At 44.3% G+C, this 27103-nt stretch overlaps 1 protein-coding gene across 1 annotated transcript in view; it reads left to right on the top strand.

Annotated features, from left to right (window-relative positions):
- The window catches only part of UST (uronyl 2-sulfotransferase), a 279876-nt gene that overhangs the window by 171720 nt on the left and 81053 nt on the right, over positions 1-27103 (top strand). Inside the window, exon 5 of the mRNA XM_020287257.2 lies at positions 8879-9032. Within this exon, the coding sequence (XP_020142846.1) occupies positions 8879-9032 (154 nt within the window). The remainder of the gene's footprint in view (positions 1-8878; positions 9033-27103) is intronic.

The raw sequence follows: 27103 nt of genomic DNA, 5'->3' as shown, positions 1-27103 counted from the left end.
GCTGGCTCTGGGGGAAGGACAGGGCTCTGACTGGAGCAATCCCTGCTTCTGCCCTGGCCCAAGATGCCTGACAACATGCACTGCTTGGAGGAGGTTGTAGCCTTCAAAGGATTTCCCTGCTGTGCAGTAGGCCCTGTGCAAATTAAGTGCAAAGAATGAAATTCAGCAAAGCAAGTTATTAAGTAGAGAAGAGGAGTTGCTGCCTTATATTTTAAAGTGAGCTTCCCGTGATGTTTCCTCAGCCTCCCTAATAACCAGAGGTCCCTTGGAGGGTGAAGAGGACACCTGCAAATTATCCACAGTGACCCAGGGCCAGGCCCTCAGCAGCTTGGAGTATGTTTCCAACCACATTTATAAAGCGGCTCGTTACCGGATTGTCCGGGTCTGTGCCCTGCCTCTTCCAGAAAGCCAAGAACATATCATTAGATGTAATTAGCTAAGGAGGACTTGTTGGCTCTTTCAAGCACTGTGTTTTATGACTTGTACAGAGAAGAGCACAGCTTCTCTGATCCTTGCTGTTCTATGGAGCTTCCTTCTCTGTCACCCCTGATGTCCTCAAACCTCATTCATTAGTGCATCTTCCTTCAGAGGTCAAATCTTTACAGCCAAACAAATTGCAATGCAACAGATTTTAATAATTGTCTCAGGACAGTGTAGAACACTAATGGGAAGTCAAAGCCAGTGTCTTAATGGGATCAGCAGAGCACGACGTGGTGGCCATATTCTACTGGGCCTCAACCATCAAATACATGCACAGGAGTTTAATCCTGATTGCTTTAATTCTGAACAGAAAAAAAAAAATTGATAAATGCCTTTTAGAAGACACCACATCTGCAGAAAGCCATGTCGGCCTGGCCGTCAGGACCTCTGGCTGTCAGAGCTTGCCTTTGCACCCATGACGATCCCAGGCAAGTCATTCTACCTCTTGGGGGGCCTCTGGTTTTTTGTCTGTAAAATAGGGACAGTCCCTGCTCACCCCTACCTTGTAGGGATGCTCTGAACACGTGGAGGAAAGGCCTTCTGAGAGAAGGATGTTGTATATACTCATAGTGGCATTTAAAAGGGCATTTCTGGAGAAGTCTCAGTCTGAGCCCACAGTTTAGCTCCTGGCTATGTTTCTGTGGCAACGCCTTGAGGGCAGGGCTGGGCTTTGTTTCCCTTCCCACAGTTCCATTTTGTTCAATTAAATACATGTTTATGGAGCACCCTTTAACCTTTTTACTCTGCACTAGAACTGGGGCTTCTGCAGTGAACTTTAAATGTTCCCTTTGCTTTCAGGAAACTGATGGTTCTTCCATTAAAGGGGTCAGGAAGATAAGGAGGGGGCCATGGGACTTCCCCAGGGGAGGTGGCAGGCAGGACCCTCCCCGCACAGAAGAGGAAGTCTGCTGGGCTGTCAGGGATATGTCAGCTTCAGGCAAATGAAGGGGAAGGGCCTGCCCAGGGCAGGGGCCAGGAGAAGCCAAAGCTGGACCAAGAGGGGGCCTGCAAGGGATGCAGGCTGCGCAGCCCAGAGGAGAGCATGGCTGGGATGGAGCGGCGGGCAGAGTTTTAAGCAGGAATAACTAGAGACTGGCCTGGCCAGCTTTGCTCCTTTAAAGAGCCCACCTGATTCTGTGGGAGCAATCTCCCCCCTCTCTTCCCACCCCACATTCCAGGGACTTCCATAAAAATGAACAGAAGCATAAGCTGAACTTGAACACTGGCAAGACCATTGTTATCCAACATGGGAAGTTACAGATCAGCTGTTCCTTTTTTAAGGGAATAGTTTATTTAAAGAGAACTTCTTAGACATAAATGACAAACTGTGTGCCAACAAAGAAAATCCCCAAATATACAACTGACAGAGAAAAACAACTAAGTTGGGACTTGTTGAGAGGGATTTAACATACTTTAAAAAATGAGTTCAAGACATACGTTGAATTATAAGGTATTATAAAAGATAATTAAGTTGCTCTTAAGAAACGTACCCTTATAACTGCCGACAGGCATGCTTGCTTCAGGACAATGGGGTTACTATGAGAGGAGTTGATACTGCAACCTAATATTCTTTGTAGATAGTTGTCATCTTCCGCATGTCGTTAACATGCGGCGAGACACAGAGCAGACTCTAAGAATGGAAGTCCAGGGCCGGCCTCTCTCCACACACCTTCCATTGCACACAAATGTTCCGAACCTCTGAAAGTTTGGCATTATGCCAAAACTAATTGCCCTTTATTTCTTTTTCTCCATCAAAAATGGCATTTTTACCTTGAAATTTAGACACTGTGGGTGATGTAAAATGCTATCCTGTGAGCTCTTGGTGATTCCACAGCTGGTTTACTTCATTTTTTTCATCATCTAGCCTTCTTCTTCTGTTCCTTCTTTTTCCTTTTTTAGACTTAGGAGCAAACATTTGGCTAAATCCAGTTTTACTAATCCAAGCAAGCAATAGAATCCGACCAGCGGGGTGTTTTTGTAGTTGCCTTGGGGAAGGTTTCCTGCCGGAGGACATAGGGACTACCAGCTCAGCAGAGAGCTCAGAGGCTGCAGTTGGGTTCACAGGTTTTGCTCTGGGTCACTGTTCCACGCAGGTTTTGAACTCCCTGGAAACCTGGGCCAGACAAATGTTCTTCACCTGAACCACCTAGAGAATTGAGTCAAAGCCACCCTTGCTGTCACTCTTTGTCATGATGTTTCAGTAGGGTTGTTAACATTTGGTTACTGTGACTGCATGTATCTTTTTCCAGCTTTCAAAGTAACTTTAGGATACAATTTTTGAGTAAGATCAACTTTCTAATATTAACAGTCTCCCTTCAGATATATCTTAGAGCCACACATCGGAAAGACGTATGACAGACCACAACTCAGTTTGTCTGCCCTCTGCCCCCACTTTGTGCTTGTTTTCTAAGCTTTTTGTGGGGGGGTGGGAAGTAATTCTTTTTCCAATCTACACTTCCCCTCACCCCCCCACCAATGGCCTCTTGCAGAAAAAAAACTTAAGACGTTTTGCCTCAGAGCCCAATGCTATCAAAATAGTCCAAGTGCATTATGAGAGATACCAATACACTAAGTAACTTCAAACCACCACTTCTCTCAACCTTTTTCATGTCATTCTCTTTTTCTCACTGGTAACCGCCTCACCTTCCTTTGCTTCCATTTCTATTTTCTCATGTATCTCAGATGGTGGCTCCCACTCCGGCACTAACTTGCAGAAACAAAAGATTAAAAATGAATCAGTCACTAGAGAAGCAGGCGGGGTGCGATGTGGAAGGGAGGCGTTTTGGACTCTCTCTTCCCTGCGAGTGAGGTCTTAATTACGGATGTGAACAAATGTTTTTCACATCAGAATTTTGTGAACAAAAATCTGTCCTTCTGATGGCGTTCTTTACCAAAACAAATCAGGTCTTACTAATTTCATAACTCACTTTGTTTTTCACATCTTATTCATAAATGTAGACTTTGTCTTTTTATTAGCAAAGTGATCCATTTTGATTCCGTGCCCTTTGAATCTTTCATAATGTGGCGGAAGCCGCCAGCTTTGAAGAGAACACCACGGTAAAAGTTGATGCGAGCAGTTGGCGCTGCGTCCAGCTCCTCACGCACAGCACGGGAGCTCCGTTTGCGAGTGATAGTTTTCTCTCAGTTTATCCCGCTTGAGCACTGCCAGCCTGGTCCTCTTCACACGGAGCTCTTGCCCCCTCGTTTCTGCTTTTCCCTCCATGTTGAGGTGAGTCGGTGCCGCTGCACGAGCCCACCAGCTGTGTTGGCCCCTCGAGGACAGGTATAATCTGGGCTTTCCTGCAGCCACCGCACCCCCTGTTTATTCCATGCCTTGTTGTTCATGCTCCTCTCCCAGCATCAGCCCTCACCCAGCCGTCCCTCCCTTCCCTCGCTCGTCTCAGCTTCTCCCAGCTAATGTTTCCACCTCCTGCTTTAGCACAGGCCAGAGAGCAGACACAGCTGTCTCTTCCACTTATGTTTTGTGCTGCGGGGTCCTGTCCTGGGCAGAGAAGACGAAGTGCCCCCTGAATGGGGCGTAAGGACAAAGGGCAGACCTCCCTCCATGCTGGCCCCGTAACTGCCAGGATTGTCCTTACGGCCAGGCAGGGGTGTCCAGCAAAGGACCCTTAAACAACCATCTCTGCCCTTCTCCTCCTCAGCAGCTCCTCACGCTGCCCTCCCTACCCCCCAACCCCTGCAAAAAGCTGCATCCTTTTCCAAGATGGCCCTTCTCTCACTTCAAAGTGTCTTCTTCCCTCATGGACAAGGATCAAAGCCGTGGGCCTCTGGCCTGGGGTACTTTTCATCTTTTAATATAGGTAGCAGCACAAAGATAACCTCTGCATCCAGGGCAGAGGTTACAAAGAAGATAGACTTCCAGCAGAATGGTGGTTGGGGGAGGGGGAAAGGGATTCTTTTGTCTAATGGGTACAGAGGTTCAGTTTGGGGTGCTGAAAAGTTCTAGAGGTGGTTAGTTGTGATGGTTGCACAACATTGCCAATGTCCTTAATGCCATTGCCTTGTGCATCTAAAAATGGTGAAAAGGGTAAATTTTATGTTACAAATATTTTACCATGATTTTAAAAAAGAAGAAGATATGCTTTCAAAAACTGTTTCCAGTCATAGAAAACTCTACTGTGGCAGGAGGATAAAACAGCCTTAATTCTCCAGAATAATTCTGGTCTTAAGTCTTGATTTAATATATGCAGCGTTTTTTGTTGCAGGAAGAATACCTTTAGCATTTTGATAAAAATATACATAGAATTTTTACCCAAGTGCTTTGTGTAGCTATTGAAGAGGTGCCTAATATTATCGATGGGTTGGTTAATTGATTGAAGTAGCAACATGGGGCAGATGTTGATGAAAATGCTCAGAATGAGATAGTTAGAAATGTCTTCCCAAAATGAGAACCAGGTAGTTATTATTTCTAGAGAATTATATCCTGTTTTAGATCTTTATCTTCTCACCAAAAAATAATCAATGAAAGGAAAAATTAAAAGAATATGGGGCCGGGCGCGGTGGCTCACGCCTGTAATCCTAGCACTCTGGGAGGCCGAGGCGGGCGGATTGCTCGAGGTTGGGAGTTCGAAACCATCCTGGGCGAGACCCCGTCTCTACTAAAATAGAAAGAAATTAATTGACCAACTAAAAATATATATACAAAAAACTAGCCGGGCATGGTGGCATATGCCTGTAGTCCCAGCTACTTGGGAGGCTGAGGCAGGAGGATCGTTTGAGCCCAGGAGTTTGAGGTTGCTGTGAGCTAGGCTGACGCCATGGCACTCATTCTAGCCAGGGCAACAAAAGTGAGACTCTGTCTCAAAAAAAAAAAAAAAAAAAAAAAAAGAATATGGTAAGTTTGCAGAGGGTCAGAATACCCACAGGGGTGATTACAGAGTCAGTAAATCTGACCTGTGAATAAATGTCATAGAAATTGGTAATACCTGCTATTTTAGGATGACTTAAAAGGGAGCTTCAAATATGTAGTGACAGTTGTGGTGACGAAGGAACAAAAGAATGTGTTGTTGAGTGAAAAGCAAAGTATGGCCTGACTCTCTGCTCTCTAGGGTATGCACAACTTGGAACCCACGATCAGCTGTAGTCACCACAATTTTTTAGTGCTCAATGAAGACCAAATTAGAGCCATAGATTATAAAATGAAAGGCAATAAATCTTATGACAAAAGCCAAAGGAATTCTTAAAAGAACAAAAAAGTTAAGGGAACTAAAATTGAAGCTGAAAAGGCTAAGAGTTCTAAAAGCACACAAGAGCTAATCCTTTGTGTCAAATGGCTCAAACAAAAGGAAATGTGCCGAAAAGGAAGATGAAGACTATTGGCTGGGAATAACAAAGACTCCTAAAGTGTTAGGTCAACCAATAGGACGATTCACAGGGAGGTTGTAGAATCTTCTCTCGAGGGTTTTTAAAAATAAGCCAGAGTGTTTTACTGCATGGAATAGTGGGATACAAACTATTTTCACTGTAAGAATGGAGTCATAGGTAAGCGGTAGGTTCAGGTGACCGAGAGACTTTATAGGGGTGACTAAGAATTCAGAACAGAGTTCAAAAATACTGAGAGAAGAAAAGCTGATCCTGAAAGAGGATGGAACAAGGATGGGGAAATTTGTTTTCCTTCCCAGGCATGAGCACACGTGGTGTACTCTAGTGGTATCATGGTGGTAGTCTGGGCCCTTTTGTATAACTGGCGGGTCACCACAGATGTTCCCAGTTTGGGTGGGAGCTGTGTGTACAGAAAGGATGAGGGCCGGCAGCCTGAAACCATTATTACTGCTGCCTTCTAGAAAGGGAAAGGTACATATCAGACTCTTCTCTCTCATAGTTAGAAATTTTTAGAGGCTATTATATTATCTGAAACATGACAGTAAGTTCTTAAGCCATTTAACACTTCTGTTTGGGAAGATTAATCTGGAAATTCCGCATTGGGTTACAGGACACAAAAAGGAGCAAGTCACCCATACTCAGTAAGCCTTGTCAGTCCTGCAGCTATTGATGGCAGACGGCGGTGGACGGGCTGAGCACTGTCTCCTAGCGGGAAGCTGTACGTTCACTCGCGTGATTGGGCAGTTCTGCTAATTAGCACTATTAGTCATTCCTCACATACACATAGAAGTACATTTGAGGTTTTTAAAAGCATGATGCAATTGTTGAAGGGCTAATTAGATTCTTATTTGGTATGTGTGGTTTATCTTCCTAGTCCCTAGCATTATTACTTCAGTTGCTGTTTATCATAGATATGAAACCCAATTTAATTAAAAGTCAGTGATAAGTCCAGGATGTGTATGGTGGTTCGCTGGTGGTTGGTACAGATAGCTCCTGGGGCTACAGCTAGTTGTTCATCCAGGTGCATGAATGCCATCTTGTATACGTCTGTGAACTGACAAGGTTTGTGTTGGCAGGGCCAGCCTTCCTCTTGAGCAGTGTGTTTTCCAGTGTCGTCATATTCGAGGAATCCAGAACATCGTTCATACATCCTAGTGCCTGAAATTCCACTAGGCATGACTGTCATTCCTTTTTGTTTCCTTGCATTCTTCTCTCTGAAGGGTCTCTTTAAAAATGCAAATTACCTGGGGACACTATATGAATTAATACACAAAAAGGATTGGTGACTTGTTACGTCTCCTTTCCTCTGGCAACCGAGCCCCGTGGTGTCAGCAGAAACGTAACAACTGAGAAACATACACCTAGGTGTTCATATCTTTATTCGGTTAGCATTTGTTAAACGCCTACTGTGCGCCACGCAGTGTGCTATGTGATGTCATTCCTGGCTGCGGATGAAAGAGACAGAAATGTCAACACAGTGTGGGAGACAGGGCCTGGAGCACAGAGGAGTGGGGATGGATACCCAGTGGGGATGGTAGGTGTTAATTGCCGCAGGATGTGGTTGTGACTCCAGGTGGGTTCAGCTGGAGAGAGGCGGGTGCAGGGTCCTGCCACTTTGTTTTCTCTGAGCTCTTTCTGCTCCCTGACAGAATGCCTGGATACTCCCATCAGGAGGTCACAGGGTCACAGGGCTAGCGAAGCCTGTGGATGCCTCAGGAAGTCGCTAGATCATGGCCTCTGCCCAGAGATCGCGGTGCCCTCTGCAGACTCCTCTGGCCCACTGCTTTTTAGCAGTGCAGAGAGAAAGGGGAGGAATTGTTGAGAAAAATATAGCCAGCCTCATCACTTTGCCTTGGGAAGTCCTTGCTTTGGGGCCAGCTTATAGTGGTCTGTCTAATCATTTTGTGGAAGAAATTAAAATGGAACAAATGGAGTTTTGTTTTCTTTTTACCTGAAACCATTTGCTATCACTTGAGGATAATTATATTGAATTTTGTTTTGTTCTTAATATCCTGAACATTATTACTTTTTATTATTTTTCTTAACTCTGGACATCACCTTTCCATGACTAAGAGCACAAATTCTGGAGCCAGACTACCTGGGTTCATATCCTGACTCAGTCACAAGTTATTCACCCTCTCTCTGCCTCAGTTTCCCCATGTGTAGATGGGGATTATTACAGTTACTACTCTATTCAGGTGTTGTGGGGCTTCAGCAAGTTGGTCACATAAAGTATTTTTAAAAAGGCAAACAGCAAGCACTCACTAAAGAAATGCAATATACAGGAGGTACCATTTGACCGACAAGGCAGTCAGAACTTACCAGTCAACCGAAACAGCGCTGAAGGCCAACGGTGTGCCAATAGGTTCTGTGCTAACCACAGGGAATACAAAGTTTAACAGCATGGCCCTGTCCTCAAGGAACCTACAGGTGGGCCAGTCGCAGTGGCTCACACCTGTCATCCCAGCATTTTGGGAGGCCGAGGTAGGACGATAGTTTGAGGCTAGGAGTTTGAGACCAGGCTGGGTAATATAGTAAGAACCCCTCTCTATAAAAATTTTTTTAAAAATAAGCCAGGCGTGGTGGCATGGCCTGTAGTCCCAGCTACTCAAAAGGCTGAAGCAGGGGGATCGCTTGATCCCCTCAGGATTTCGAGGCTGCAGTGAGCTATGATTGAGCCACTGCACTCCAGCCTGGGTGGTAGGGCAAGACCCTGTCTCTTAAAAAAAACAAAAAACAAACAAACAAACAAAAAAACCCATCATCCTGCCTAGTGAGAAACCAGGCAACATCTCTACCTGAATGTTGACAGATAGCGTGGCTGGTATCAGGTACCTGGAGCAGGTATCATCTCCGCTTCCTGCATGATGATAAATAAAACGCCTATCAGGAAACACCACTTGCTTATTAAAGTGTCCATCGGCACCTTAGCCGATGAGGTCATCTTTTGATAATAAAGTTAACCTAGAGGGGAACGTTGTCTAAGTTGGCCCTATTTCCCTCCCGAAGTGATGGGTTGTAACGAGCTCCATGTTTGTGTGCGTGTGTGTGTTAGGTTTGGAGGAGACCAGCCTGTCTACATCAACATCATTAGAGACCCCGTCAACCGGTTTTTATCTAACTATTTTTTCCGTCGCTTTGGAGACTGGAGAGGGGAACAGAATCACATGATCCGCACCCCCAGCATGCGGCAGGAGGAGCGCTACCTGGTAAGTCCCGTTGCATGCAAGAGGTGTTTTCTCGGCTGCCCTGGGAGCGGCTCCTGCAGGCTGGGAAGCCACCCCTCCCCGTCCGTGGCCTGCCCCGTGGCACCTCCAGGGAGCTCGGCCACTTCCTCGGGGAGGAAGTTTGGACCACTGAAAACTTGTTCCAGATGACTCAGACCCTAGCAGACACTTACTGTCTCAAGTGGTTTTCTAATTCTGCTTGGCTCAGCTCAGTTTGTCTTTAGTGCTAGGTTTTGGGTCCCAGAGGAGAGAAAGTCTTTCCTAAGGAGTCCTGGCCAGCATTACCGTGGGTAAAAAGAAAAGCGTGTTGGGGGAATCTCGCTTAGAGGGCTGCACAGCTCCTTCTCAGCCCTCCTGCCATTCAATTCCCATGGCAACCCTGCGAGGGAGAGGTGTTTTCCAGTGAGGACCCTGAGGTCCCAAAACCATGTGGGACTCGCCAAAGTCACCCTTTGGTAAGGGCACGGCCATGACTGACCGACTGTTGCCATGTCCTCTGCCTTCAAGGCCCGGGGTCTCTCCACCACCGCACGACAGAGCCCCGCCACTGCGGCAGTAACTGTTTGCTTTCTCTGGACCTTCATTTGGGGCCCCCAGCTCCATAAGGGGTGTTAGTCTTGAGCCCAGGAGTCATTTCCACAGCACAGAAGTTGTTAGTAAAAGCAGAGGGCAGAGTTATGCATCTTTCTTCTTCCAGCACCAGAATAAAAGGTACATGTCGCATCCCTTTGTGGCCTAAGCTGACAAACGTTGGCTGGGCAGCTGACAGCCTGGGGCCTGGGAGGCTGAGATCCTGGTCTCCGTGTCTGGGAGGGCCCATCAGGTTCCCCCAGACCCATCCTGGGCTGTCACTGGGCACAAGCAGGAAAAAAAAGGAAGTATAAGGATGAGTCAGACGTGTCCCACTGCTGGGAAATCACGCCATGCCTGTGCCCACTGCTGACCGGTCCTCGGCGTCAGCCTCGTAGCTACAGAAAAGCATCGGTTAGTCTCCGGACTGCGCCCAAACTACTGTTTCCTCATTTAATTTTTTTAAATATAATGAAGGCATTTGTTTAGAGGCTGGGAGCATTTTGGTATGTTGTCACTTCAATGTCGCTGTCATGTCTTAAAATCCATGATTAGAGTTGAGAAAATAGATACAGAGAAGTCACGTGTCTAGTTTGCAGGTGGGCCAAGCCCAGACCAAGCCCCCCATTCACTGTTCAGCATTCCTTCAGCTCCCTAAGGCTACAGTGAAATATTTTGATGGTATATATATTTAAAGTGGCTTTTACCTTTTTTTTTCCAGCTTTGGATCGTAAAAACCCTAATCTTTTTCTTTAAAGTATATATTATGAATATAGCTATGTGGTTTTTATCCAGTGACAAGTATGTATTCAGAGTATAGACTCAATAGAGGAATGATTTCTTCTCAAATTATCTTTATTATTTGTTTTGAATCCTGATTAATATAGTTACATGTTCTTTTAAAATCAGTACATTCCGTTTAATCAAGATAATATTTCAAAATTCTGCTTCAACCCTAATACTAAGAAAGTTAGAACCAAATGATAGCAGAAAATGTTGAAAAACCAACGATATGGAAAGGAGTCTTAGAAACACTGCTCTTCGAATATTAATGTAAGGGTTGAGGGAAATTTCCTAGGGTTTTCTATGCTGTCAAGCTTTTTGATTTGATTTTATTTTTGCCATCCCGTAAATCATTTCTTGTAATACAGTCTTCACACACTCACACAAATAATAAGCCCTAATCATGAGAGAGAAAAGTTGTACACATGAAAGAAAAAAAAATCATGGTTAAAATGTTTATTAAAAGCTCATAATATGTTGAAAATTGGTAGTGGGGGCAAGTTCTATATTTTTGAAGAGCTGATAACAGCCCTTATGATGTGACTTGAGAAATTCTAGGGAAATCTCCCTGCCTGGAGTTCTACCCTTAGAGATTTGTAGGGGCCTCTTTCCAAATGTAAGCACTGTGTTCTGGAAGGTTCTGTGTCAGATGAGCTCATCTGATCGATGCTTGGCAAGGCCCCAGCAGGGAAGCACCGGACTCCCCAAGGCGACAGGGCAGAAAATTGGGGAGCCGGGGTTGAGGCAAGGAGAGCCTGGGGGTGGGGGCTGGGGGGCCGTGACTCTTTCATGATCTGGCCCCAGCCTGACCCGGTTAGAAGGCTGTTTTCTTCTTCAAAGGATAGTTTGTTTATTTGGAAGAAGATGGTCTATTGCTTTTTTTTTTTTTTTTAATAGCTGAAACTTTTTATTCTATCTCCTTGGTCCCATTAGATTCTTGAGATAAAATTGCCCCTTTCAGAAGAGCCTGTCCTCATTTTGGCAAGCCCGGTGGTCAGTTGTTTACTCAAAAGAGGGTGTTGTTTGTGTCTCAGTGGGGCACAGGCAGCTGTGAGGAGCCCGCCGTCCCCTCAGCAAGGCCTCGGGTGGGCCAGGCCCCCGAGAGGGATGCTGACCGAGGCCACACAGGCCACCGTCGTGGGGGACCGTGCCCCGAGGCCCCTCCCTGCACTCGGCACGCACACAGGGTCTCAGCTGCTGGCCTGAAACGGATCTACTGATTTACCGCATCATTCTAGATCTCGGTGCTCCCAAGCCCCTTGCTTTATCCAGTTGCCAGAAATCGGGCAGCTCTGCTCCTGGCCCCGAGCCTTGCCTTGCGGAGCTGCTTAGCATACAGCTGAGAGGAGGCCTCCTCTGAGGGTGAAATAATATCATCTTGTGCTGCCGGGTGGTGTGGAAGAAATGGAAAGGGTAAAGCGATCCTGGGATTTGCAGGGTCCCTGGAGAGGGGGGGACACATCGCTTTACAGGTGCGGGAACGGGCCGGGTCTACAGGTGGGCTCAGGGCCCCTCCAGCAGGACAGGCCAGGCCCCCTGACTCTCCAGGGCAGCCTTTTGCCCGCTTGGACCTTGCGTTTTACTTCCTGAGTGGTAAAGCGAGAAAAGGATGGGCCATGTTTTGTGCTTTTTAAGCAAAATCATTTTATGAACATTGTCTGTCCATCTTTACAAAGGCATTGCTGTCATAGCAATTTGTTTTCAAATAATCAAGCGTTTTTGTGTTTTTTTTTTAAGCTATTCTTCATCTTTTCTGGAAACAACTAGCTCTTCTAAAACTCTCTGTTTCTTTCCAAACTATTCTTCATTTGCATTTACCGGATAATAATTTTTAAATAAATTAGTGCTAGCATAGAGACAGGTTCAGCTTATAGCAGCCACACCAGGCAAAGGCAGTTGTCTTAGGCTCATTTCTCCTTGTCCAGAGCCGGACGCTCGGCTCCCCGGTGGGGAGGTGGCTGCCTCTTTTTGTGGTGTGAGCGTCCTCTGAGCCCGGGCACACCTGGACACATCCCAGCACCTGAGACTCTTCCCCAGCTGGAGTCCAGGTTCCTTTATTTCCAGGGTAGGGGACTACCTGGCACACAGATCGTATTTAATGAGACTGAATGACTTCTAATGAAAAGCAACTGCTGTGACTTCCAAGTGAGGGAGGCAATCTCTTTCCCTCCGAAGCCACTCCTTTCTCTGCTGTCTGGGCTTCCATGCAAGTGGATTTCTGCTGCTGTCATTTTCACTCTGCCAGCTACACATGTGACTCAGTCTTGTGCTTTGCTTAAAACCTGGCCTTAGAAACTCTCATGGGGAAATAGTCTGCATAGATACCACTTTGTATTTTCACACTCCAAAAAAGTGTCAAGCTGGGCTCCTTCCCCAGCCATTACTGCAGCCTCCCTGGGCCACCCTCCACTGGAGGAGCAGGGAGAGAGGGAGCAAATGTTCCCAGGGAGAACACTGCCTCTGTGACACTGTTTATGCGGCTTGGCTGTAAAGCGTGGAAAGTAATGCATGCTTAAAAGAAAAGATATGTAATTTACAGCTTCTTAATTCATAAAGAATTCAGTGAATCATGTTGGCCCTGTTGAATTCTGGAGAAGCCTGAACATTGGCCAGAGTCAGCAAAGGTTTCCAGAAAGCTATGCATTTTAATCTGCTTAAAAGTTTTAGACTCTGAATGTCCTTTAACTTTGGAAGTATACATATGAAATTCTGGTGGGTGGAAATTTCCACTGTCCCGACCAGCCAAGGATGTCCTGTGAATGAAACCTCAGCCATCACCACCATTCCTAAAGCATCGCTTTTCTTAAAGAAAGAAAACAAATAAGGGATTTGGATTGTTGGCATTCTAAGTGTTTCAGTAAATATCTATGTTTTCCAAATCTTTGAAGGTAATAAAGTAATGCTTTTTGTCTCCAACTAGTTCAAATTTAGTGTCTAATTGCAGGCTGAGCTAGGGGCTTAGGACATAGTGTACTTATGTTCCTTCCTTAGCTGCCCTAGCTGGGTGACTCATCTAGTGAGTCAAACTCTGAACTTTTCTTGTCTCATCTGTACAATGGGACCATATTACCTGCCAGGTCTGCATCACAGGTTGTGGGGGGAGTCAGTTGAACGTTCTACACAGAAGTGCTTTGGAAGATCTAAATCTCTAGAACACATTTCGGTATTGATGCTTTCATGACCTAAAGGGACCATTTTTCGCATAGACGTGAAACGTCTCTGCTCGGGGAGTCAGCAGGGGCTGCTGTTTGCATGGAGCTCAGGACACGCCAGACTCTGAAACTTCAGGTCTCCCTCTGCTGAGGTCTCAAATTGCCTCGCTTGACCGTTTCCCCTGGGGAACTCGTTTCTAAGGAAACTGCTTCTCTCTGTATTCCCAACAGCTGGAGATGCGTTTTGATCCCAGCCTGCTGGCATACATTTGTCCTGTGTTTATTTACTTGGAAACCTAAGCTTGTGTAGGCCCCAGGTTGTAAAGTCATCTAAGCGCACAGGGCCCCCTCCGAGAGGTGGGGGAAGGGCGTGCCGAGCCCAGTGCTCTGCCAGGCTGCTGTGAGCCGTCCAGAGGGGCAGAGGACAAAAGAGAACCCACTGCAGAGACAGTCTTTGCAGTCCGTTTGTCCTGGGCTGTATCTAAAGCAGGAGTCATAGGTGGTTTTAGGACCAAAGGCCTCCTCTGGGGCTTAGCAAGACCTGCAGGTATCCTGAGGAGCCAACAGAAGAAGCTGGGTGAGGTAGGGGCCAGGGAGGACAGAAGGGAACAACAAAGGGATTTTGGAGAGAGGACAGAACGCCACCAGCTGCCACGTGCACTTGACTGCCACGATGGAGCAACAGCATGTGTGTGGCGTGGCAATGGTTAGCGCTTTCCCTCCATAGGGCATCCATGCTCATAGCCCCCCATGTAGGGATTAGCACCACCCCCTTAAGGACTGGGACTGTGAGGTCAGAGAGGCCGAGTGGGGGTTAGGACCAAACCCAGCAAGGGGAAATGCAAGGGTAATTATCAGGAGGTGTATGGGAAGGGGACAAAAGGACCACAGCGGCCAACAAAGACCAGGAAATGCCAGGCAGAGCCGGGCCCCACCGGAGGCACATAAGCCACATGGTGAGAAAGCCAGAAGCTATCGAGAATGGGAGCCAGTTCCAGCCAGCCAGCAGATGTGTTGGTGGCGCCGGCTGCCCAGGGCTTCCTGCTCCCTCAGCTGCCGACTGTCCCCTCCCCTCTGTCAGTGGCTTTCCCTGTTGGTCGTCTGCTCCCAGTCGGTCACTCCGTCCAGCACCTCACAGGTCACGTGTGGCTGCCCTGAGACACGTGCCCTCCCTGCTGTGGTCAGCAGGGTGGGGGAGATGGATGGGACAGGAGGTGGCCACCTGTATGGGAAGTGCCCGTGTTCGTTCCCCATTGCCGCTGCCATGATTTAGCATGTGTCCAGTGGCTTAACCAACAGAAACGTATTATCTTACCATCCTGCAGGCCAGAACTCCAACACGAGCCTCCCTGGGCTAAAATCAAGCAGGGTTGTGTTCCTTTGTGGAGTCTCCAAGGGAAGATCCCTGTCCCTGCTCACTCGGGTGGCAGACAGAATCCATTTCCTTGTGCTCGTAGGACTGAGATCCTGTGTTCTTGCTGGCCACCAGCTGAGGGCCATTCCCATTTTCTAGAGGCCACGTGCCTTAGATCATGGCCACCGCTTCCATCTTCAAAGCCAGAAGCGATGGGTTGAGTCCCTCTCAGGCTTCAAACCTCTCCTTCTCACCTCATCTCCCTAACCCAGCTGGGAAGGGCTCTCCACTTTTTAGGACTATGTCCTTAGACTGGGTCCACCCAGACAATCCAGCATAATCTCCCCCTCTCGAGGTCTGTAACCTTAGTCACATCGGCAAAGTCCCTTTTGCCATATAAGGTAACACATTCACAGGTCCTAGGGATTAGCACATGGACATTTTGGGGGTCCATTATTTTGTTTACCACAATGTCACCAAGGACTGCTTGCTCAGCAGGGACTGCGGGGGCTGTGGGCATGACGGGCATTCTGACCCGTAGCTTATCCCACCCACAGACGGGGAGTCACAGCTCCTTGCCACTGTGCAAGCTGCCCTGCAGTGGCACCAAGCTGTGGTTTTCCTGCCCCTGGTCTGCAGATCCTAGTGACCAGTCATACATTTTGTTTATTCTCCTTCTACTGGTGACTCATTCATCCATCCATCCATTCATTCATCATTCATTCACTCTGTAAATATTGATTTAATGCCTTCTATGTGATTGGCACTATGGTAGGAACTAGAGATAAAATGTTGAGCAAAAATAGGTACTGTGTATCCTCACAGAGCTCACAGTTCTACAAAGGAGACAGACATTAAGCCTCGAACCACACAAATGTATGTGAAATAGCATCACATCCATTGTAGGATGCATCACATCCTACAATGCAGAGAGACGTGGCACTGTCCAGACATAGAATGGGGCAGTTGGTAAGTCTGGAGGTCAGAGAAGTGAAGGTCGGACTGAGAGCCAAAGGAAAAGAGGAGAAAGAACATTCAGGCATAAGGAACAGCAGGTGCAAAGGCCCTGTGGCAAGAGGGAGCACAGAGAGCAGGGGAAGAATGAGGGAGACTGCAGCAGGGTGAGCTGAGGAGGGAAGAGCTGAGTCCAGTAATGCGGGCAGATGTGAGCTGGACCCCATAGCACCTCCCAGGTCCTGTTAAAGATCCCTGGGAGGCACTGAAAGACTAAGGCTTGTATACAGGGGATCCTGAAACTGTTACATTTGCAGGAACAATTTGCTTTGACTACAACATACAGAGTAGAGAAGGGCTTCAAGGAGACATGGATAGACCAGTTAATCAGAGGCTATGGCAGTGATCCAAGTGCGAGATAAACCAAGGAGCAAGTATGTATAAAACATCAACCACGTGCAAGGAGCAGCTCCAGGCGGGGGCGGCGGCAGCGGCAGGGAGCATTTACTAAGGTGTGTGAGACACGTCACCGTGCTTCTAGTTGCTTGCTGCCTGGTTAGCCACAGAAGACCCAAAGGTGCAGCACTTAACACCAACAAGGGGAGAGATAATAGCTCAGTGCAGCAGAGGAGTTGTCATTGGCTGGGACATCTTTAATTAGGAAAAGAATGATGTAGACACTTCAGTCTGAGAAATGAGGCGAGGAATGAAGTCAGGGAGAGTTGGAGTTGTTGGAGCGGCTTCCCAGAAGAGAGAGGTGTGGGCGCTGAGTCTTTCGAGGAGGACGCAGATAGGACAGGGTGACACTTAGGGTGACCACAGGAAGGGACTGTTTCAGATGAGTGACACTTTAGAAAATGTGCAAAAGCCTGAGAGCTCCAGGCTTACTCTCTGCTGAACCGCCCATTTGGCAGGAGCAGAGGGTGGAGGGAGGTGAGGAGCTTGGGGACAGTGAAGCGTTTCTCCAGATGTCCCTGTAGGAGCGGGTGTGGGAGGGAGCAGCACTGCCCCCATGGCTGCCCAGGCAGGATTGCCTGACCTGCTGTCTCATGTGCGATCCCACCCGGATCATCCACCACTGGGGCTGCCAGAATGCAGCCAGGTGCACCCTGCGGCCACCTGTCAGCTGAGCTCATCCTTTGCCCTCTCCCAACACACACACCACTGCCAATCAGCAGGACGGCTGCAGCTGTGTCCCTGCGGGGCTCAGCACAGCGCCCCTGCTGGGGCAGGTGGCTCACATTCACTAAGGCCGTGGTTCTCAGCCTCCTGCACTCGCCACATGTGGGAGCCACCTGGAGGGCTTCATAAACTACTGACACCTGGGTCCCACTCCTGGAGATTCTGGTTTAATTGGTCTCGGGTGCAGCCTGGGCTTTGGGATTTCTTTCTTAAAAGTTCCAGAAGTGATGCCAACGTGCAGCTAAGTTTGAGAAATGCTGAGAAATTAACAACACATCCATTTTTGACTCTATAAGCAAGAGCTGTTTTCACCGAGAGAAGCTCCCCCTGAATATTTTATAGAAGCTTACCTTCTTATCCTCTGCCTATTTGGAGAAAGCTGTATTTGCTTTCCCCTTAGAAAATTTTATCTGTTAGGGTTTTAATTGGCATATGCAAATAAATGTTGTTAAAGAGGATTGGTGGTATAGTGCAATATTTGTTTTATTTATGAATCCTCTGTACATGTTGTAAGTCAGACTCCTAAATTTGAAGTGGATAATATTTATTATCCAGAAACTGAAGAGTATTTTATGCCCTATATTTCAGATCTCATTTCAGGAAGCCATGCTTTATGCAATAAAACAGTGAGCACTTTGATGAATAAAATATTTTAGCATATGTACATCTTTTTATTTAGGTTGACAGGGCACTTGGAATTCATTGCCATTGCTTCAAAGATATGTGTGGCATTCTTTAAATGCAGGCCAATTCATACACAGACGCACAAATGCTAAATAAAAAGACGTGGGTGAACAGAACCACACTTTAAATGCACTCAGGAAATGTTCTTTAAATGCAGTCAAGGAGCTTGCTATTGAAAGAAGCTATGGAGCGAAGTTTTATATAACGTGAAAAACTAATGGTTCCATTTATCTGTGTTAAAACTTGGAATTTCATACCCTACCACTTGTTTTGCAGAAATTGGCACACCTCTATAGTTGTCCTCAATTGCTTTGCCATTTGTAATATTTTTTTCTCTGCCCAACTGTTTTACATACACAGTATAAATTCCCCTAAGGCTGAATGACCTCCAAACGTGTTCTTAAAAATATTTTGCAAAGTCTGAAGACAGGAAAAGTAAGTGTAAAACATCTAAGAGATTTATTGGAATCTCGGCTTGAATTCTAATTGCAAGTACTTATGAAAATGTTAATATTAACATGAAATAGCTGGCAGTTTTTCTAATAAATGTAAATTGAATTAGATAGTGTGTAATTGGAAAAATATTTGCCTCGCTCAGGCTCTCTCAAAACAAGTCTCAGTGTCTGTCAGCTGCAGCAGCCTTGCCCTCCAATGGCTGGAAATTGAAGAACAAGACTGAAATACTTTTGACTACAAGGAGGATAGAAAATAAGAGGGAATAAATGACCATTTGTCACTTTTTTCAGGGCCTCTTCTCAATGTGTGGGGCATGATATAGATGTTAGCATGATCTTATTTATTAATAAGATCATGTATGGGGACTGGAGGACGGGGAGCCAGTCTTGCTAAATGTCTTAGAGCTTCAGCACATTCTGAGATGGAAACAGGCATTATATTAATAGATTAGATGCCTGATCTCCTGAAATGCAGTTGAAAGGTCAGACTTGTCTTATCATCTTAGAAAATTTAAGTGCTTGGAAAAGTTGCAGAATAAATAATTAAGCCCAGGCCGGGCGCTGTGGCTCACGCCTGTAATCCTAGCTCTTGGGAGGCCGAGGCGGGCGGATTGCTCAAGGTCAGGAGTTCAAAACCAGCCTGAGCAAGAGCGAGACCCCGTCTCTACTATAAATAGAAAGAAATTAATTGGCCAACTGATATATATATAAAAAAAAAATTAGCCGGGCATGGTGGCGCATGCCTGTAGTCCCAGCTACTCGGGAGGCTGAGGCAGGAGGATCGCTTGAGCCCAGGAGTTTGAGGTTGCTGTGAGCTAGGCTGACACCACGGCACTCACTCTAGCCTGGACAACAAAGTGAGACTCTGTCTCAAAAAAAAAAAAAAAAAAAAAAAAAAAATTAAGCCTGGACATCATGATGGTTTTGGCTGGTCATTGTTAAGATTTGTGAAGCACATTTCACAAACTACTTTTGTTCCCTTTTATGATTGATTAATGAACGTCACAGGGTAGAAATAATACCGGTAAATGTGGTTTGACAGGAATTTACTAAGAAGTCAGCTTCCAAGCCTGGCCCTGCCTCGATGACATCTCTCAGATCAGTCCCCAGCAGTGGTCATAAAGCCCTCATCATTTCTCACCTGGATCTCTGAAAAAGCCTCAGAGCCCATAAACCTGTGTCCAGTCCATGATCAGAGTATCTAGTGTGCAAATCTGATATTGTCATCCCACTGCTTAAAACTCCCCTGTGTCTTTCTGCTTCTTAAATGTAATGTCAGCTATCATCATCACTATGTTATTATTATTTGCTCAAAAAGCATCACAGCTGCCTGTGAATCCATAATTATCTCAGTAACATTTCCATTATAACCAATAGAGGAAGGACAGGTCGATCAAAAAATAATGTAGGAAAAACTGGATAGTTAAGGAACCCCACATACATCAGATAACTCCATATGGATTAAAAAGGTAAATGTGAAAAATCAGAAAACTGTGGAAGGGTGTAACTGAGCTGGAGGGTGGAAAAGCACACAAGCAATTGAAGAAATCACAACAGAGATGACTTTTAGATTTGCCCCTCGATAAATTAACAGTGTATTTAACACACACACACAAATTATAAACATTGTTAAAAGGCAAATAAAATGAAGATAATATTTATTACAGTTATGATAAATGATTAATTCTTTAAGATAGTAAGATACAAGAACTCTTATAAAGTAGTTTAAAAAAAACTAATCCCTCAATTGAAAAATTACAAACAAAATTCCAGAAAACCTAAAAAATGCTCAGCCTCCTCCATAATTTTTTAAAATTGCAAATTAAAGCAGTAAACCCCCTTTAACATATCAAATTGGCAGAGATTTCAGAAATTCTAACTCGTGGTGTGCTCCTAAATGTCTAACAACCACTTCTCTGGGCGGCAGGACTGTTTTATTACATTTACCAATTTCTGTGGCCTGAATACTCTCACTCTGGTGATTTCAGACTACGAACATGACATGACTGAATATAGCAGAGTTAAGAGATGCGCGTTTGTCTCTTACGAGCTGCGGCAGGCCGGCCCCAGCACATCTCTGGCTCATGCTCACTGCTGTCATAAAAATGGACATGTCCGTCCATTTCTGTTGTCAGGACTCTGGGAGGGTGTTCCATGTTGTGCACTGCTCAATTCCTTGCCTGTGCAGTGTGTCATCATACGTTTTTATCTCTGCCAGTCTAAGAAATGAGAGATGATGTGTCAACAGGATTTTAAGTTGCATTTCTCTCTTTATGAATAAAGTTGAGCATCTTCTTACATGTTTGAGGTCTTTGTATTTCCCTTGCTCATCATATCATTGCCCATTTTGCTATCATTATGATTTCTAGAAGCTCTTTAAAAATTACAGCAATTAGCTCATTATTTGTGATATGAATTGCAAGTATTTTTTTCCTAGTTAGTAATTTCTTTTAACTTTCTTCCTGGGGTTTTTTTTTTCCATGCATAATTTTTTATTTCTTTGTATTCAAATTTATCAACTTTTTTCCTTATTATAGCTTCTAAGTTTTACACTTAGAAAGTTACACTTAGAAAGTCCTTATTAACTCTAAAACTATACAAAATATTCTCCATGGTATCTTCCAGGTTTTTCTTTGTATTTGTGTTAATTAAAATCTTTAATCCATCTGAAATTTATTCTTGTGTCAAATGTGACATATCAATCCAACATATTTTTTTTCCAGATGACTAAGAAATTATCTCAACATTTATAGAATAAATTATCTTTTCCTCATTAATCTAAAGTGTCACCATTATCATATAACAAATTCTTGGTTTTAGAGACATCTATTTTTGTTTTTTATTTTGTCCCATTAATGTGTGTCTTTATGTACAGGAGAACACTATTCTATATATTATATATAAGTATGTGTGTGCATGTGAATGGAAACTATTATATAATTATATAATATAGATTTTATTATATAACATACGATAACTTTATATACACATTTTATTTTCTTGCAGGGTCCAATCTCTCCTTATTACTTGGCTTTTCCCCCAGTTGTCCTACCTAGCTCTTTGTCTTTGTTCATTTTTCCTTAAGAACTTTAAAATCAGCTTGTTAAACACCCCTCCCCCGCATACATATACAGAAAACCCTATTTTTATTTACTGATTACATTAACCTTTAGATAAATGTAGGGAGAATTGATATCTTTTGGTGGAGCCTTATTACTTGAGAAAGTACTTTGCCTTTCCATTTATTCAGAACTTGGGCTATATCTCTCAAGAGAGTTTTAAAGTTTTCTTCATTTAGATTTGCACACTTCTTGTTGATTTCTAGATATTTTTGTTTGTTGTTGCTGCTGTGTTGCATATTATTATTACTGTTATTAATTTCTATGTATTATTTTTAACTCAGCCAATGTAGTGAATTCTCTGTTCATCAATAGATTTTCAGGAGATTATTTTCAGTTTATCAGATAAAGTTATACCCTCTGCTAATAATAATGATAATTTTATCATTCTTTTTTCCAATTTTTATAAATCTTATCCATTTGTTTTTGTGTATTTCTATAAAAACGTTAAATATAAAGGTGATAAAAATTGGTCTCTCATAGGAAATCATTGAAGTAAAAAGTAAATTCTTAATTGTCAATTTTTTTCATTTCCACCTTTTTTCTGCTAAAGTATAATATTTAGGACCCAGATCTTATGGAAGTCCATTTCAGGGAGAATATAAACAGCATAAATCCCAATATCTAATGACAGAAAAACCTAAGGCAAAAGACAAGGAATATTTCATTAACCACCCCCCCACATCTGTAACTTAGATGTTATTTCTGATAAGCCACCAACCATCTAGAGTAGCTGCTTTTTCAGCAGCCTGTGTCACCAGAGTAAATGCAATGTTGGTGTCCTTTCTTGAGGTCTCTGGGCTGGATGTTATCTTGTTTCTTTTCCTAGGGGCATGGTTTTCCAGGCAGTCAGCTCCTCAGTGGCCATATTTAATATATTGTACTAAATGCAGAATAGATTCATCATTCACAATTTTGCAACACAAAGGAAATGTGAAAAATAACTGGAGACTGAAATTCAAGTTAGGTACACATTTTACTTTGATTTTAATTGTGACAGCAAATGTAAGATATAAAAATGAGTTCTTCCAAGTTGGGGTGGTCTTTGGCTACGTCTGACCCACTGCTGACACGGAGCCCTCCACGCCCCCCTGTCTTCTCTTGTAAAGCCTTCTTTGACTTCCTGTGGGGGCTGCTACAAAAGGACCTTGCAAAGGGCTTTGAGAGGACCCTGGGCACACCTGACATTAGAAAGATGAGAAATCTCTGATTGGGACCCTATACTTTGAGCAATTGTAAGTCCATCCATTTAACTACAAATATGGAAGCAAATAAGCCAAGATCCTCCAGAGGAATGTTGACACTTGCTTCGATGATGTCTCTCTTTGAAGTTTTGGGCTTGAGAAGCACTGTGGGAGAGCTTCAAAGTGACAGCTGCTTCCTGTCATGCCCACTCTGGGCCCTGTGTGGTCAGCACGCAGTGACTGTTATTTTCCCTTTACTTTCAGAAACTCAGTTGAAGCAAGGGAATACACTCCCTCACTTGAATTGTTTTGATTTGTAATACGTATCTAAGACTTTACCATTGTCATTTCTGGCTGCTTCCCTCATTAAATTTAGATTACTAATTTCAGAAATCAGTGTGTGCCCTTTACCCTAACTGCAAACCCCAGGTGATAAAGCCTGGGTAGTTCTTTCTCTGTGCAGAGTGGCGGGTTCTATATCTGGCCCGTCACAGATTGGCTCCTCTTGTCTGGCAACATTTCCCTCCTTCCGTGAGTACCTCGGCCTCACCGAGTGGTCAGCTCCTCACCGGTGGGTCAGCTCTACCACCAACCCACAGCCTTTCTTGGGTATGGTATGAGAGCACGTGCTGCCACTTTCATGCCTAGTCTATTTTTGTCCAATCTGATCAGGTGACTTAAAACTTTTAAATAATATATAGATATCACCTATATATCATGATCCTGACTTTAAAAAAAAAAAAAGTTCTTCATCCAGTCACTCCAATCTGTGCTGAACCCTTTTCATTTTTCCTTTAGAACAGGGGCTCCCAACCTACGGTGAGTTGTGCAGTTATTTCATTATGTATTACAATGTAATAATAATAGAAATAAAGTGCACGATAAATGGAATGCACTTGAATTACCCAGAAATCTTCCCTCCAACCTGCTCCCCCATCCATGGAAAAGTTTGTCTTCTGTGAGAATGGTTCCTGGTGCCAAAAAGTTTGGGGACTCTGCTGTAGAATGTCTCCCAGATTCCCTCATCCTCTCTCCATCGCTACTGCCCACACCAGTCCTGAACTTTTTTCAACTCCACAGCGCCTCCTAATGGATCTCCTGTGCCTCCAGACTCCTCCCTGCTGCCTTGCGTAACGCTGCCAGTTAGTTTTCCAAGCAGCACTTCAAATCGTGTACTTTAATTCATTGCTCAAGAAGCTTGATGACTCCTGCCTATTGCAATGAATTCTAAAGGCCTTTCTCTGCCTTTCAAGACTCTTAATAATCTATCCTGCCAGCCCTGACTTACTCCTTTCCCAAATAAATTCTAATCCAACCGAACTTTTGATATCCTCTTTCCAGAAAAAGCTTACCCTCATCTCCACTCTTTTCCTTATGCTGCCACTCCAAGCGGAAAGGCATTCATCTCTCTCCACCCACATCCCATCCATCTTCCAAATTCTTGTCTGCAGGCTCTCTGACCCCAACCTTTGGGGCACTCTCCCTTTCCTGGAATTCCAGTTGCTCATGTGCTCTGCCCTGTCCCTGTCTCTTGAGTTCATGCCGTGTTCCAGGTACTGTTTAGCAATTGAATACTTAATTTTGTCTTCGCAGCAGTCTTATGAGGAAGGTACCATCGTGATCTTATTTTAGGGGCGAGAAGCCTGGTGCTCAGAGGGGTTAAGTGACTTGCCCGGATTTAAGCTGCATCCACTGAGTGATGAACAAAGATGCACCAGGCTTCAGACACTGTGTTCTAACCGCTATGCTGAACCGCTGCTTTTTGTCCTATGGGACTCTCTTATTGTTCCCTTAGTCCTTTTCCAGCCTGACTGTCAGCTCCTGAAGGGCAGGCGCCACCCTCACTGCTCTGTGTACGTGCCATTGCCTCCCTGGGGCTCATCGCATAGGAAGGTGTTAGAATTCACTGGATGTGGTCAGGGAGCTTTTCTGTCTTATTCACCAACATTTCTTTAGCACCTAAACACACACACATGTTCTAATACATAGTAAGTGCTCAAAGATTATTTGTGGAATAAATGACTAAATGAATATTTGGTTCACAGTTTGAAAAATATACAATTCTGTCAGTGCATCCTTCTCAAGTTTTTCATTCATATAAATGTGCATTTCTGTGTTTTCTGTACAAGTATCTCACTTGCCTCCAAGCTACTGCCAATAATTAAGCTGGACTTTTTGTTCTAGTCTATAAAATGGGTGTGTCTTTTTCTGTTTGTGCTGCTATAACAAAATACCTGAGAATTTATAAGAGACTGGGAATTTATAAAGGACAGAATTTATTTTCTCATAGGTCTGGAGAGTGGGGAGTGCAAGGTTAAGGTGCTGGCAGGTTTGGTGTCTGGTGGGGGCTGCTGTCTCTTTCCAAGGTGGCTTCGTGGGGTGGGGGGGGGAGAATGCTACATCCTCACATGGTGGAAGGTAGGAGGGCAAAGGGCTGAACTCCTTCCAACAAGCCCTTTATAAGGGCACCTAGTCCCATTCAAAAGGGGAGCCCACATTCCCTAATCACCTCTGGAAGACACCACTGCTTAATACTGTCACATTGGCAACACCTGAATTTTGCAGCGTACATATTCAAACCACTCAGGATGCCTGAGTGTCCTCAGAAAAATTGGCTGTTGCTTGTGCAAATTTTACAGGTGCTTTCCCTTTTCTGGAATTCCAGTTGCTCACGTGCTCAGCCTTGTCACTTTCTCTTGAGTTCATGCTGTGCTCCAGGTACTGTTTAGCAATTGAATACTTAATTTAGTAAGGGCACAGTGGGTTGCAGAGTTCATCTCTCTATTACAGCTGATGAAATTACGTTACTTAAACTAATATTTTACTTATTTTTTTATTACCCAAAACAAAAGGAGACACTTCTCTTATGCTTAGCAGCCTTAACAAATAGCACTTTTAAACTTGAGGTCTATGAGCACTTGCTTTTAGATACTAATCATTATGATAAAATGGGCCAATAAAATCATTAATCCAACAAATCTTCAAAGGTTAATTTTCAAAAATGTTTCTTTTTCATGGGAGAGCTCTTCTGAACTGGGGTAAGGCATTATTTGTTTCATATCCTGTATCTAAAACTATTTTGGTCTCCCTTTTTCATCCAGTGTTGATTTTAATGTTTTAAATAAAAGATACTTCATCTAATTCTCTTTAAATGTTATTAGTAAAAGTCAGGTTTCTGCAGAGCACAATCTGTATTTAATTGATTTGCAAAGCCACATTTAGCATGGGGAATGTTAAGGTTCAGTCAAAATAAATGATTTTACATCAAGGGGTAATCAGTTAACACCAAGTTTTCAAAGGGCTTTTCTTTTTTAAGAAATTCAAAGCACCTCATTATGTCTGCAGTCTTCCAAAAATGTACTACTCTCCAAGATAGCTTTATTAGTCCCATTTTGCAAATGACAAAGCTGTAGCAAGAAACAATTAAATATCTTTACCGGGGTCTGTTGGCTTAGAGTCACACTGCGTGGGCCCCTGACTTACAAGCAGACCAACGCTGGTGAATTAGAAGGCTACAGACAAGGCAGGAACGAAAACAATCAGTAAGAAGAAGCCAGATGTAAGAACAGGGTTTGTCATCAGGGCCCTTTTAACACAGGATCTCAGGGAGCTGATAAAAGGAGAAACTACAACCATACCATTAGTCATTGCACTTCAAGACAGAAAAGAAGTAGAGGTTATCTCATCTCAGAGGCTCATTTGAGTACTTAGGGCTTGGACAGGAAGGTGGGGGCTCCCCATGGAGTTAACCCCGTTATGTTGCTGCTGACTGCACAGGCTAAGCCACATGGAGTGTTTATCAGGGAAAAAGGATTTAGGAAATAAAATGTCAGGAATAAATTTGTGAAGTACAAGGTGGTCTGAAAAGGGTATATGTTGAGTTCTGAAATAAAATTATAAAACTTGGAAGTGACAAGCTGTTTCCTAAACGTTTCCATTCTGTTGCTCACCGATCTACTCACTAAGACAGCCTTGTTTAATTTTGTGCCTGTCCAGAAAAGGGGGACATGGTGACCTCAGGGGACCACATCACCGTAGGTGGACCCTATCACCATCACCCTGCCATGCACACATGCACACAAACTTACACACTGACGTTGATGCCACTGACAAATTTGAAGATTTTTTGTTTTTGTTTTTATTTGTTTGTTTGTTTAAAGTTAAACCCTTCTTCCTGGGTTCTTTCCTTTAAATGTAAATAAACCTGGTAGGTCTGGCATTTTGCTACCAGAATCTTTTCATGAACCTAACCATCTGCAATTGGTTATGTACACCATATGCATAAATGTTTAGACTATTTATATTCTGATATGGTCAACTGTTTCACTCTTTCTTTCAACAAACGCTCAGCACTTACTCTGCAGCCAGTCCTTTAGCAGATACTGAGAATTCATTAATGAAAAACACAGATGTGGTTGTGATCCTCACAGACTGTAGAATCTATCAGGGAAAACAGACATTAAACTAGTTATCAGGAGAGATGGTCAGGCTGTGGGAACAATATGTACCTAGGTCAGGAGTCCCAGGTCCTGCAAGGATCTCATGTGGATGGAGTTTAGAAAGCAGAGAACAGGCGATGGCGTGAAGCTAGAGAGGTGGGCAGGGACTCAGTCATC

The sequence above is a fragment of the Microcebus murinus genome, chromosome 5 (genome assembly GCF_040939455.1).
Source record: "Microcebus murinus isolate Inina chromosome 5, M.murinus_Inina_mat1.0, whole genome shotgun sequence".
Classification (NCBI taxonomy): domain Eukaryota; kingdom Metazoa; phylum Chordata; class Mammalia; order Primates; family Cheirogaleidae; genus Microcebus; species Microcebus murinus.
Note: the sequence above shows the minus strand (reverse complement) of the source record. Positions and strands in the feature narration are given on the sequence as shown.